Source organism: Megascapheus bottae, chromosome 6, assembly GCF_031878675.1.
Source record: "Megascapheus bottae isolate mThoBot1 chromosome 6, mThoBot2.hap1, whole genome shotgun sequence".
NCBI classification, from domain to species: Eukaryota; Metazoa; Chordata; class Mammalia; order Rodentia; family Geomyidae; genus Megascapheus; species Megascapheus bottae.
The window spans coordinates 8,402,222-8,417,021 of NC_143514.1; the positions used below are offsets into that span (position 1 = coordinate 8,402,222).

Sequence of the window (14,800 nt, forward strand, 5' to 3'; positions counted from 1 at the left end):
AAGAAGAAGAAGAAGAAGAAGAAGAAGAAAAATGGCATGGATGGAAAACCTGAGAAAAAGTAAAACATTAGAGTTGCTTAGGATGGATATGAGTTCCAGAAATAGAAAATACTTACTTTTTTCAATGCTTATAACCCAATTCAGAGCCTTGCACTTGCTAGAAAAGTGATTTTCCACTGAACTAAATCCCCAGCCCCGAATATATATATATATATATATATATATATATATATATATATATATATATATATATATGTTTTGGGGTTTTTTTTTTTGCTGGTTCTGGGGTTTGTCCCAGAGCCTAGGTACTGCCTCTGAGCTTCTTTTGCTCAAGGTTGGTACTTTATCACTTGAAGCACAACTCCACTTCCACTTTGTGGTAATTTATAGGAAATAAGAATGTCACAGACTTTCCTGCCCCGGCTGGCTTTGAACCACAATCCTCAGATCTCTCTCTGCTTCCTGAATATCTAGGATTACAAGTGTGAGCCTCCTGTGCCTGGCTCCCAAGACAGTTTTTTAGAGGAATAAATTGTGCTAAACAGCTTCCCAGGACTGAGGACTTAAGTAAAGAGAAGTGAGGAAGAAGGAGAGATCAAGTGAAAAAGAAAAAGAAAGAAAGAAGGAAAGAAGGAAGGAAGGAAAGAAAGGAAAGAAGGAAGGAAGGAAGGAAGGAAGGAAGGAAGAAAGAAAGAAAGAAAGAAAGAAAGAAAGAAAGAAAGAAAGGGAAAATTTTGCAGTACCAGAGAACCAGAACCAGGATGCAATCCTTTCAACGGCAACTTCAAACCAGGAGATCATCAGAGCAAGACTGTGGCCATGCTAGGGAAGACTGCTCCCCATATAGAATCCATACCTATTTCTGCTGGTGGTCAGGAATAAAAGGAAATAAAGTCCCCAAATTGCTTCCTTTCCATCTTATTTCATAAGGACTTTCTCCATTGAAACTTATGAGTAAGCCAAGGAGGAAAATATGAGTTTCAAAAAAATAAAAAAGGACTAGGAATGTGGCTTAAAGGTAGAGTGCTTACCTAGGATGTATGAAGCCCAGGGTACTATTCCTCAGTACTACAAAAACAAAACCAAAAACAAACAAACAAACAACAAGAAAAACAACAAATAATGGGCGTGTTCACGCCTATAATCCTAGCTCCGCAGGAGGCTGAGATCTGAGGATGGAGGTTCAAAGCCATCCCTGGCACAAAAGGACAGAAGATTCTCATCTCCAATTAAGTGGGGCTTGGCTCAAGGGTAGAGTGGTAGCCTTGAGCTGAAGAGCTCAGGGACAGCGCCCAGGCTGAGTTCAAGCTCCATAACCCACCAAAAAAAAAAAGAAAAAGAAAAAGAAAAAGAAAAAGCCAGAAGTGGGACTGTGGCTCAAGTGGTAGAGCTCTAGCCTTGAGAGATCCCAAGGACAGTGCTCAGGCCCCTGAGTTCAAGCCCAGGACTGGCAAAAAAAAAAAAAAAAAAAAAAAAAAGCTCTGTAGCATAGTAAAGAAGAGAATTCCCCAGGAAGGTTACCATGTTGTACAAAGAAGGAAAGGGGGAAAGGAAGGATGGAGGGAAGGATGTAGGAAAGGAGAGAAGGAGGAAGGGAGGGAGGGAGGAGGGGAGGAAAGGAGGAGGGAAGAAAGGAGGAAGGAAGGATGGAGGGAAGGATGTAGGAAAGGAGAGAAGGAGGAAGGGAGGGAGGGAGGAGGGGAGGAAAGGAGGAGGGAGGAAAGGAGGAAGGAAGGAAGGAAGGAAGGAAGGAAGGAAGGAAGGAAGGAAGGAAGGAAGGAATCTAGTCCAAAATGGAGCAGAAGAGCACTGAAACTTCAGGAAGGCTGTCTCTAACAAAGAAAGAAAAGAAACTGAGAGAAGAAGAGATGTGTTTGAACATGTTGAGGAAGATGTACAATCAGTGAAGGTCATAGGAAAAAAAAAAACAAATTAAAAATGTGTAATGATTATGAACTCCAAGTAAAAACAAAAGGTGTCAAAAAGAAAAGATGCCAAGGGAAGGAAACACAATTGGAGTAAGTTACTTGGATTAGTTGTGAGTATTCACAGTACACATCATTTATGTGCTAATAACATAAAAGTAAGCATAACCAAAAATCTAATGAAGCTAATGATATAAACACTAAGCATGACTGAAAATCTAATTAGATTGAGAAGAAAGATCATGGGAATTGAGTATATGGGGTAGTAGTTCTGAATGAATAGGAAAATGAAACCTGGGTATTCCATAATGAGTGGACGAGCCATATCTTAAAGTACAAGTCAAGAAGGACTGACAGCACAATTCAGTGGTGTAGCACTTATCTGGCCTGCACAAGGCAGAAGAATTAGGGATGGGAGAAGAAAACTGCCATTTTTCTTGCTCTTGATCCACCAGTACCATTTGACGTTTGAAATCACTTTATTGTTATGATTAAAATGAATTACCTTAAAAGAAAACACCCAATGATTTCTTTTTAGCCATATAGTTATTTTAAAAGGAGTTTTAAAAGGAGTTGATTCAGGACTGGGAGTGTGACCTAGTGGTAGAGTGCTTGCCTAGCAGGCATGAAGCCCTGGGTTCAATTACTCAGTACCACATGCACAGAAAAAACGGAAGTAGGGATGTGGCTCAAGTGGCAGAGCGCTAGTCTTGAGGAAAGCCCAAGGACAGTGCTCAGGCCCTGGGTTCTAGCTCCAGGATTGGCAAAAAAAAACAAAAACAAAAAAAACTATGAGTTGATCCAAAAAATGTGGTGCCTATACACAATGGAATTTTACACAGCTATTAGGAAGAGCAATATTATGTCATTTTCAGGGAAATGGATGGACCTAGAACAAATCATGTTAAGTGAAGAAAGCCAAACTTAGAGAAACAAATGGCACATGTTTTTTCCCATATGCAAAAACTAGATCTAAAATACACTGGGATATGATAAATTATACAGCTCTTTAGGTAGAGCTCTTTAGGTAGAAAGGAAGAAAAGTACTTTTCTTTTTTCTTTTTCAGTTGTGTGGCTTGAATCCAGGACTTGAGCATTCTCCCTGAACTCTTTTTGCTCAAGACTAGTGCTCTACTGCTTTAAGCCATAGCACCACTTCTGGTTTTCTGGTGGTTAATTGAAGCTGAGGGTCTCACAGACTTTCTTGCCTGGGCTGGCTTTGAACCGTGATCCTCAGATCTCAGCCTCCTGAGTAGCTAGGATTACAGGCATGAGCCACTGTGCTCGGCATAATAAGAATTTTTTTTTTAATTTAGAGAAAGAAATTCTAACCAGGTATTTGTTTTAATTCGGCCCCATTCTAAACTAATTTGTCAATCACCCTCTGTGTTAGCACTTCAATGCCCATTCTTGAAAACATAGTTGAGTGCAGAAATGAATATCATTTGAAGCCTCCCTGTGATCACATCTTCCCCAGGCAGCTTTTGCTGCTGGTGAGGGAGACAGAGCTGACGGCAGGGATGACATATGGCTGGTACTGGGGAATGTGGGTAGCAAAGGCTCTGCCAAGACGAGGCCTCCCAGATCATCTGCTTAGCCTTCCCCCACTTCTCAGCAACATGGTTGTGTCTGGTTTTGAGGACAGGTATTGAGTGTCTCCTGGCCCTGTGAGCTGGCTAAGGTTGAAAGAGCCTCTTTTTCTTTTCTTTGTCTCTCATCATGTGATAACCCAGCTGCTGCAGCCTCTGTATCTTCTTCCAGCCAAGCACTGCTGAGCATAGAGTCATAAAGAAAGCAACAGTGCCTTGAAACCATGTATTCCCCCAGCTCTGAAACCTCAAACACGGGATGTCTGACCCCAGACTTCAGTACCTGGGGGGGCCAGCCCTACCCACTCCCCCAAGGGCTCTCATTGACAGTGGCCTGTGAATCCTTTTTTCCTCCTTTCCAGATGGAAAGCAGGTGTTTTTCTCTTCTTCCAATCTCTTAAGCACCGGAATAAGTTCTGAGGCGCATAAATCTCAATGGAAAAGTAAACATTCTTCCTTAAAAAGAAGAAAGGAAAAAGATATGTCAGATTTTCCTGGCTGACACACTACTCTTCTCATGTATCAAATCCAAATGAATTCCTATCAGCAACAGCTCCCTGGCCTCCCCCCAAATGACCACAGCATTTTTTCTGGGGGGTAGAGGGGGTTGCCACTGGGCTGCAGATCTTCTGCTCCCCCAATTACTGTCACCACATTCTCTCTCTCTCTCTCTCTCTCTCTCTCTCTCTCTCTCTCTCTCTCTCTCTCTCTCCCCCCCCCCCGTCTCTCTCTCTCTCTGACTCTCTCTGTCTTGCTCTCTCTCTCTCTCTCTCTCTCTCTCTCTCTCTCTCTCTCTCTCTCTCGCTCTCTCGCTCTCTCTCTCGCTCTCTCTCTCTCTCTCTCTCGCTCTCTCTCTCTCTCGCTCTCTCGCTCTCTCGCTCTCTCTCTCTCTCGCTCTCTCTCTCTCTCTCTCTCTCGCTCTCTCTCTTTCTCTCTCTCTCTCTCTCTCTCTCTCTCTCTCTCTCTCTCTCTCTCTCTCTCTCTCTCTCTCTCGCTCTCTCGCTCTCTCGTTCGCTCTTTTTTATTCTTCCTGGATGATTTAAAGTAACAGCAAGATGCAGCCATTGCCAGCTCATGAGGCATTGCTGGCTTGGATTCTTTTTCTTCCTGAAAACCCAAGCTGTTGTCAAAACCTTAATTCACATTGACGAATGAGCAACGGGGGCAAGCTGGCGAGGAATCTGTTCTGAAGAAATTGGTCTTTGCTTGGAACCCATGAAGTTGCTTCTCGGAAATAATCTCGTTTTCTAGAACTGGCATCAGAGGAGGGGACTCAGAAGGGTTACCACAGCTCTGCTCTTGTGCTTCATCTGTTAGGTGTGGGATAGAGGAGGCCCAGAGGCTGTGCCCATGCCATTCTTTCATCATTCCTCTTCCCCTGCCTGGCAACTGACTTGAACACATTCTTGGTTGCTTTGTCGTGGAAAGTCCCACAAACAAGTCCCATGAACACTGAAATGACCTTTGATGAAGTTAGAGCTGCAGACACCCTGGATTCTGGGTCTTTGCCCTTTGAACTGGAGCTCGTTGTCACCTTTGCTGATCCTACTCCTGTGACTTGATGATGCTTTTTTATATCGAGCTGATGCTGGTCATATTTCCCTTTGCTCTTGTGTCATTCAAATGGTTACATTCTGGGGAGAGAATTAAATGTAGGAAAATGGGATAAACAGACAATTGGAAATGCTGTAAAAAGAACAGTTGTTCATTTTTAACTCACCACTATTTTTTTTTAATTTCTCTTCTGTCTTATTTGTCTATGGCATCGAATGCCATCAAAAGGAATTAAATAAACTACCATTGGGGGAGTGAAAGTCTTGCCAAGTGCTATTGCATTCATACTTTGGAACTTGCTAGTACATGGATGGTTTGTGCCAGAGAGGTTTCTTGTTGCTTTTTAAATAGTGGTTTTGAAACCCTCTTTCCTCCTGTTTCCAGAAATAAGAACGACCCTCCTGACCATCCAATCCTTTCATCCCTTTCCATTCTTTTCTGTTACCACCAAGGAACGATCATCAAAGAGTCATTTTTAATCAATGTGACAAGGATTCCAAGGATGGTTTTCATATACATGTATAACACTCTGAAAGAAAAGGTAAGGCAATGCCAGATACAGAGAGCAGAACGCTAAGGGCTGAAAACTCAGAGGGTCCTAGAACTGGAGTGTAACTGGTGGCTTGTGGTGGCCATTCAGAGGCCTCTGTGCTACTTAGCCTGTCCTGGATCCTCCCCCAGAAGGCCACGTGCCAAATCCAGGGTTTGCTTTGATCTGATTCATTGTGGCTTTTCCAACAGGGGAGCTGGAAGGAGTTGGGAAGGAGAAAAGCCTATTTTCCTTCCAATTAAAATGCAGATCAAATATAGCCGGTCACTGGTGTCTCCCACCTGTAATCCTAGCTTCTCCAGAGGCTGAGATCTGAGGATCAGGGCTTGAAGCCAGCTAGGACTGAATCCATGGACCCTTTCAAACCCATTTAACCAGCAAAAGGCCAGAAGTGTAGCTGTGGCTCACATGGTTAAAGTGCCAGCCTTGAGTGAAAAACCCAAGCAAGGGCACGAAGACTTCAGTTCAAGCCATAGTACTAGCATACATCACCTGCCCCTTCCCCCCCAAAAAAAGGCAGCACAAATGGGTTAAGTTCTGCAGGAGAAATTTAAACCCATTTTTGTAGCTATTTAGCATGCTTTATTTACATTAAGAAAACACCTTATGACACAGGAATACCATTTGTTACTGTTTCAATGCTGACATACTCCCTGCCCTTCCAGCTGTGTTTTCTAGAGGGTACCACAGGTAAGTGATGGGTGTGGGTGTGGAGGAAGGGATGGGAGGAAAGGAGAGAAGGAGGAAGGTCCAAATCTGTGTAAATGTTTTGGGGGGAGGCACACACACATGCTCGTTGAAATCAAGAAATGGGCAAGCTGACCTACATCTCAGCTCAAAGGACAGAGGACTGTGGGGCTTTTGTGTTGAGAATTTGCTCCTCCCTGGATTTTATTTCCATACACATTTGGTTCTGAATGCCAGTGGAAACCAGAACACCAGGAAAACAGCTGTTCTCATGGTATTTCTAGCCTGCCACACAAGGAAGCTTGGACTTCTCCCAATTTTTCTGTTCTCACACATTGTTAATCTTCCCCCAATCCCGACCTTAGGCTTCATAATTTGGTTCGAGTTTTCACCAAGCTACCTTTGTCTAAACCTTGAGAGACCCTTAGTTCTATGTCCTACATAAATGGAGGACATCTGACACACCAGTTCATGCTATAGTTGAGAATTATTCACCTCTGTGCTTTTAAACAGAAATCTGAGTGGTTGGCATTTTAAAATCCACAATCAAGATGTAAGATTAGCTTGTCAATTAGTAAACTATGGATTGAATTTCACAGGAAAATTATCTGGTTTCCATTTTTCTGAAATGCATGCTGTGCAGTTACTTCTGGTCACAGAATGTTTCCTTGTGTTTCTATCCAAGTCTCACCTGGCTTCATTTTGGTGATTTGAAATAGATTTCTAGCTCTTCTACGGCAAATGTACTTACTTCAGGCTCCTGAATTTTGAAATGGGTCTTTCAGTCTTGAGAGACCTTCAGAAAGATTTATTGAATGACACAGCCTTTTATCTAAACTATAGCCATGCCGGGAGCATGGCTTAGTGGTAGAGTGCTTGCCTAGCATGCATGAAGTCCTGGATTTGATTCCTCCACACCACATACACAGAAAGACTTGGAAATAGTGGAAGGGGTAGAGAACTAGGCTTGAGAAAGCTCAAGGACAGTGCCCTGAGTTCAAACCCTGGGAATGGCAAAAATAAATAAATAAATAAATAAATATAGTAATGCATGTGTACATTTACACAAATATTCTGCTTGTGTGTGTTAGCTATATTAAGACCAATTTATGTATTGACTAGTAATCCTATCTTTATATATTTAGAATGCATATGTTCATTTGCTTGCATATGAATTAGTGGTAGATAATCATCAATAATAAGTTAGCCGGGAGCTAGCTACCCTCTTCCAATGAGCCATCTTAAGCCCTTTGGGGAAATAGCCTTCCATTAACCTAGAAGAGAAGTTTCTGAAAGACCCAGGGTCACTCTGAACAACATCTGAAGGATTATTTATCACCTACCTAGATTCCACACCAAAGCAGCCAACTCCTTTTTCAATGATGTCATTGCTGGCAACCTTTCCTAGGTTAAAAAGAAAATACTACAGATCTGCAGTGGCCTGACAGCTCAGTTCTGTCCACACTGAAAACATTTTGCACAGCTCTCTGTGATCTTTCCTACACTAAATTGGCTCATTCAGAGCCTCCGCCAGGCCAGAGAGGATCCAGATCAAGTTTCATCCAACTGAATTAACTCTGGGACAAGAAAATGTCCATATAAGGCTGAGTTACTCCTGGGGTCCTCATAGCACACTATTTTAGGATGGTTCACTAGAAAAATTTCTCTCTCTGGGCCATGAGTAAGACACAGGGAGATGCCCCTCCCCCAGGCATTTTACTCAAGAGTTCATTTTTGAGTTATGCACACGTTCTAGATATGTTTCCAAAGACTGAATTCTTTCTTGAGATGTAGTCCTTAAAAGTTTCATAACAGGATTTCATTTCCACCAAAGTCAAATTTGATTCTTTATGGATGTGGGCATATAACCAGTGTCTACAGTGTATTGTTGATTGGTTGGTTCTTCATGAACATAAACTTTGGCTTAAAAAGACCAAGTGAAGCTGAAGACAACCTGGAAACCTAAAAATGAGAAACTGAATACAAGGCGTACATCTACCAAAAATTATAATGGAGGACAATTAATTATTTCACTATGTGAAAAATTAGTTATATGGTATTAGTTAGATAGATAGACAAACAGATAGACACAGCAAGACATACCAGGGGCAGTGGTACATGCCTATCAGGATGCCTACCTTTAACTGAGGCAGGAGGATTGGGAGTTCAAGAAGGCTAGTCTGAGCTACTTAGTAAAACTCTGTCTCAAAACTAAAAAAGCCCAGGAGGTGGGAGGTGGGAAATGAGGACAAAAACATGGGCAGGGGTATCAATGTGCAAGAAGTAATGCCCCCACTACCTGATAAATATAACTGTAACCCTCTATACATTACCCTGGCAATATAATAAAATAATAAAATAAAATAAGAATAAATTTTAAAAAGCCTGCTGAGCACCAGTGGCTCTAGCCTAGAAGTCTATATAATCCTAGCTACTCAGAAGGTTGAAATCTGAAGATCAAGGTTCAAAGCCAGCCAAGGCAGGAAAGACTATGAGACTCTGGTTCAAATGGTATAATAGTTACCAACCTTGAGAGAGAAAAAATAAAATAACAAGCTAAGTGAACAGTGCCAAGATATTGAGTTCAAATCCCAGGATTGGCACCAAAAACTATTAAATAAAATGCAAAATTGACAAAGTACAGTGTGCTGTTGGAGACACCACCCTCAAAGGTAGAGTCAGAGCTAGAGGTAGAGTAGTAGGCAAGTAGAGCTAAGAGTCCCATGGCTAGAGTCAGAAGTTCTGTTGCTTTGTTCAGTTTCTGCTGTGGTTTAGAATCCCCATATCAACTAAGCCCGTGAGAAGAATTTCGCTCTTTGTAATAACAGTCATTAAAAAACATGCACAAAATGGAACTTCTCCCACTGGGAATGAGAGCCCCGGGCTTCCCCAGGTGTGTAGATTGGCAGATGGAAGCAGTGGCCGCTCAAAAGCGGCCTGCCCACCTTCTCCTGGATTCCTGTGGTCGGGATTTGATCCCACAGCGCAGTTTGAGGTCCAGGGGCCCATCTGGACACTCGTGGGTACTCTGTCTAACCCAATACCTACCCCGCCTCAAACCAGATATGTGCCCTGCTACCCCTCATCCTCAGAGAACCCCCAGGCTGCTGCCATCTTTCAGGTCAGACACTGGTGCATTCTTCTGTGAAAGGAAAAAAATCATGTCAATCTTTTAGACTTTTAAGCCATATTCTGTCAGTTGAACCCACTCAAACCTGCCGCCATCGCATCATTGCAGACAAAATGCCTTCCAATACAATTTCATTAATGGATGCTTGCATGTGTTAAGACATCTTTTGATGTCTTTCCCCAGCCATTCTAAATTTGTAAGGAAAAAAATCATTCGTAGCTGCAGCCACAATCTAATGGATCACCCAGGCTGTGGTTTGCAGAACCTTAGGCTATTAAAGCTACGTTTCAAAATCTGAAAGAAATGTAGTTCCCCATCCAAAGTAAAATAAATAAACAAACCAATAAAACAAGTAGAGGGCATCTTTAGAAACCCTGACATAATGAATATACACCTACTAAGAGCTCATTTTCACTGTCTTTGAAGGCCATAATTTTCCTGCTCAAGAAAAAGTGGCCTCTCTCATTTTTCTGTATTTCACCAGCTTTTCCTTTTTCAAACTATAAATATTCCTTTAAAATCATAAACAGGATATCCTGCAATTGTTTGAACTTCAGATTTTTTTTTCTCCCCTCTCCTAAATCTCCAAGTTGATGGAAATTTAAATACATGTTTTATTTTACTGTAGATCACTTAGGAAAGTTTAATTGCCCATCCTCAGATTTATACAATGCAGTGTTTTTGTGAGTCAGTGGGCTGTTTTATAATTTAAATGTTCTCCAAGATCTTACTTAAGGAAAGTAGTTCTTATCATCACCCATCTCCCTAATAAATGCAGCAGTACAAGTAAAGGGGCTAATTATACTGTCCACGTATAATGGCTTATAAGTAGTACTTAGACTACCTTTCATTATTCCAGAAAGTAAAGCTCAGTTCTATTTTTAAGGCTCTGAAGAATCTTGGAGTATACTGTAGAACATATTTGGTTTTCATTTTAGATCCCCTCAAGCCAGCATACAATAAGACACAATTATAAAAATGTCACGGAGCAATGGCGAGTAGATCCAGTCCCTGGATCTACACATGTCATGGGTGAGATAACCTAGCTCTCTCCTTAGAGTGGTGTGCATGACTCTGGACACCATCTTACACCATAAAAGTACTGCAGATGTAGTACAACCACATGCTGCATTTGCATGGGCAGTTGAGGCCATCTAGACTAGAGAAAGAAGAAAGGCATAAGGCCATGGATGCAAATGCAATGACCACATAGGCCTCTGAGGCGCCTAGTTGTGTTCTTTCTGTATCCCTTCTCTCACGGTGGTTTTCAAACTGCCTGTAGCCGCTCAGGGGCACCGTGTAGGCCCCTCCCCATCCAGAGCGGGAAGCAATGGCTGAGATGGAGAAAGACTGGGTTCTGGCTCCATCCCTGCCCTGCTTGTCAACTGGAGCACCTGCATTCATTCGTGCGTTGAGCTGGGAGTCTCCTGAAGGTTTCATTGAGAACAGGCCTCTATCTCCTATTTTCACACTCTACTCTGTTATTCTTTTTTTATTGTAATTAATAGAAGGGTTATATTATATTCACCAGATAGAGGTGTATTACTTCACAAACATTGATACCCTTTCTCATGACATGGTTCCCATTTCCCTCCCCCCTCCCCCCCTCTTTTTGATTTCCCCCTTCCCAATCCAATTTCAAATAACCAATTAAGCACACATAAAATATATCAGATAACAAGGTGAAATATTGTAATAATATGATATAACCAAGGGATAGCAAAAGAGATAAGAGATAACATAGTACATTAAGGACAACAATCACTCATTATATGGCTTTTGTTTCTTTATCGTGGAGGTCCTTGCATTTAGTGTCATACTATTTGGCCTTATGTCTATTTTGTTCTATTGTAAATCTCTGCTAGGAGAGCCGAAGGTTTCTACTGAATTTGACAAATGAAGGACATGTTTTCAGCTTTCTGATTTTTTTGGTCCATACTAGGGTTTGAACTCAGCTCATCTCCCCATTGCCTGTTTTTCCACACAAAGGTTGACTCTCTACCCTTGTAAGCCATGTATTTGACCTCGATATATTTAACTTGGAGCCTTTTCTTTGGGGAGTACTTGATGCAGGCAGTAAAGTGTCATTTCACACCTGCAAACCCAGCCACTCAGGAGGCTGAGATGTGAGGATTGTGATTTGAAGCCAGCTCTGGCAAGAAAGTCCCTGAGACTCGCACAACCAAAATTAACCACCAAGCTGCTAGAGGTGGAGGTGTGGCTCAGTTGATAGAGAGCTAGCTTTGAGCAAAAAAGAAAAAAAAAACAGGGGCTGGGAGTTTGGCCTAGTGGTAGAGTGCCTGCCTAGCATGCACGAGGACCCAGGTTCGATTCCTCGGTACCACATACATAGAAAAAAGCCAGAAATGGTGCTGAGGCTCAAGTGGTAGAGTGCTAACCTTGAGAAAATCCAAGGACAGCGCTCAGGCCCTGAGCTCAAGCCCACGACTGGCAAAAAAAAAAAAAAAAACAGAAAGAAAGAAAGAAAGAAAGAAAAAAGAAAGGCTACCTCCTTTCCTTTGCCATGTTATCAGTTGTAAGCGCAGGGTACTAATTCAGAGTCACACTGCAGCTTCCTGTCTTCTCACAAATAGTCCTGGTCAAAAAGGCCCAGATAGTGTGTGGAGTCAGGCACAGAGAAAATCCTATTGCTTCCTGGGAAACATGCTCGTCCTCCCCCCCCTCCCACCCGCTGCAACCTGTCCGGCCTGCCAACGCTCCCCCTTCAGTGAGCATAATGTTGGTCTGTCTTCTAAGCCTTTGTAGCCGACTTGACTTTGTAAAAATCTCAAAGCCTTCTCTCTCCCCAGCCCTCACAGCCCTCTCTCCTCAGCTCCAAGTCAATGCCTCTCTTTCTCCCTGTCCCTCAATAGCAAAGGCGACCGGTGACTTTTGGTTCATCCCAGGCCAGTGGGCAGATCTCCAGTGACTTCCTCTCTCCCCAGAGGAGCACGTGTATCTCGGGGAGGAATAAAGTCATGAATAGTGTGAAAGTGCTCTGACTCTGAAACCGGTGGAAAGGTCCTGAGGAAGAGGAAGTTCTATTGGTCACTGCCAGTGCCATAATAGGTAACCTTGTCATGGAGTATCCACCCCGGCCTGCTGTGATTAGGTGGCTCTGCTTTGTGCTCCCCCACCCCCCCCACACACACCCTCAGCTGGTGCAGGGCTATTCTGGGGCAGCCAGCTGATATAGAGAGATGCCCCTTGCATGCGTGTTTAAGAGGAATACACACGTGTGTCAATGCCATCGTTTGCATTAGGGCTCATTTATAGCCACAGCCAGCTGTTTCATGGCAAATGTTACCACTCTGGCTCCAGACAGAAAAAGAATTAAGGCACCTCTTTGTCAGAGGCCCCAGACTGTCTGGGAAAAAACAAACTGAATCCTCCTGTTTCCTGAAGCCAAGCTAGGAAGCTCCCAGTGCATGACCAGGGCTTTGTGCAGCTTTGCTGGGAGCTTCTCCGGACCTGCCACCTGCTGTGAGCCAGGCCCAGGCGGTGAAGAACTCTCGTGTGTGCACAGACCTAGACCCCCTCCAGACTAAGGGCTGCCGGCAGCTGCCATCTTAGACTGGACTGTCTGAAATCCTCAGAAAGACTCAGAAATCTTGTAATTCTGGGAGGCACAATTCCTACTTGTGAAATGAGTGGTTCTATTTCTATAGGAAAGGGGGACAGGAGCACTGGAACACTCAGGCAAGTCTCCTGAGAGACAGGGTGTGCTCTGCAGGAATTGCTTTGACTTACTTGGAAATGTGTAGCCTTGGGAGATACAAACACCCTTTTTGTATTGGGCCCTGACTAAGTCCCTATCCTCTGCTGCTTGGGTGTGTTAATTGTGCATGCTCCCTCACAAATCCCCCATGCAGATGTTCTTTTTCCAGTGTGTGTGTGTGTGTGTGTGTGTGTGTGTGTGTGTGTGTGTGTGTTGGGCTTTAATGCCTGCGCTGACTTTGAACTCTGATCATCAGATCTCAGCCTTCTAAGCAGCTAAAATTGCAGGTGTGAACCACCAGCACCCAGCTTTCTTTCTTTCTCTTTCTTTTCTTTCTTTTTTTTCCCTTCTTTCTTTCCTTCTTTTTTTTTTTTTTTTTTTTTTGCTAGTCCTGGGCTTGAACTCAGGGTCTGGTTACTGTCCCTGAGCTTTCCACCACTGGAACCATGGCTTCACTTCTAATTTTCTGGTGCTAAATTGGAGAGGAAAGTCTCACAGACGTTCCTGCCAGGACTGGTGGCTTTGAACTGCAATCCAACAGATCTCCTGAGTAGAGTAGCTAGGATCACAGGTGTGACCTAAAGCCATGACACATCCGTCCTCAGTTGCCAGACCTTCTATCTCTTGCTTCTGCATCTAGCCTTTGTTTTCTTTCTGCCCTGGTTTCAACAACTGTAGGCAGAGGTGACATTACCCAGCAAAAGCAGCTGGGACTGTATCCAGTAGCAGTGGTTTAGGAACCTAAGCTCCATGCAGAACGTGAGGAATCCATGTGTCATCTTTGTGCCTTCCCAATATGGGTTCTAAGTCCACTGCAAATAGTGGGGAAGGTCCCTCATGGTTTTAACTTTCATCTGTGAAAACCACTTTCAGAGTCAGGTGCTGGGGGATCCCACCTGCCATCCTAGCTACTTAGGAGGCTGAGATCTGAGGATTGCGGTTCAAAGCTAGCCCAGGCAGGAATGTCCATGAAACTCTCATTTCCCATTAACCACCAGGAAACCGGAAGTGGAGCTGTGGCTCAAAGTGGCAGAGCACTTGCCTTGAGCAAAAAGAGCTTAAAAACAGTACCCAAGCCCTGAGTTCAAGCCCCACAGCCGACGAAAACAACAACAACAAAAATCCCCAGAAAGAAAATCACCTCAGAGGCAGCAAAACCCAGTTTCCACGCCCCCCCCCACGCCAAATAAGGAAGCAGGTAATTCATGAGAACACAGCCATGAGAGCTACAGGTGGATGGGAGCACCTGGCAGCTTTTAAGTCCTTCTCTAGGCAGGTTCGTGTCTGTAGGGATGCCCTGCTCGCCTGGCGCCCAAGTCTGGGCTGAACTCTCAGCTAGGACCACAGGTAGAGCACGAGAGGATGCTTACCATGCAACATGTAATGATGATAGAGGGGTGTCAACCCTTCCCCAATTCGTGTAGTGTGGGAAATGAAATAATTAAGTAGCTCCTGCCACAAATCTAATCTTCCTCATGATAGAGAATAGGCGTCTTCATAGGCCCTTTCTCTTCGGTTCTTCTGCAACAAAGTTGTTGTCAGAACAACAGCTCTCCCCTTCTTGGAAATCCACACCTGCTCCTCCCTTACACACTGCCTGTGGATAATCCTTCAGCTGAGGTTCTCCAGCTTTCTCCCTCCTAGACA

General features: G+C 43.6%; 1 protein-coding gene across 1 annotated transcript in view; it reads left to right on the top strand.

The window, feature by feature from the left end:
• Slc44a3 (solute carrier family 44 member 3) overlaps window positions 1–14,800 on the top strand; it is a 36,158-nt gene that overhangs the window by 8,463 nt on the left and 12,895 nt on the right. Inside the window, 2 exon segments of the mRNA XM_090333953.1 lie at window positions 5,453–5,609; window positions 9,064–9,426. Of these exon segments, the coding sequence (XP_090190079.1) occupies window positions 5,453–5,609; window positions 9,064–9,426 (520 nt within the window).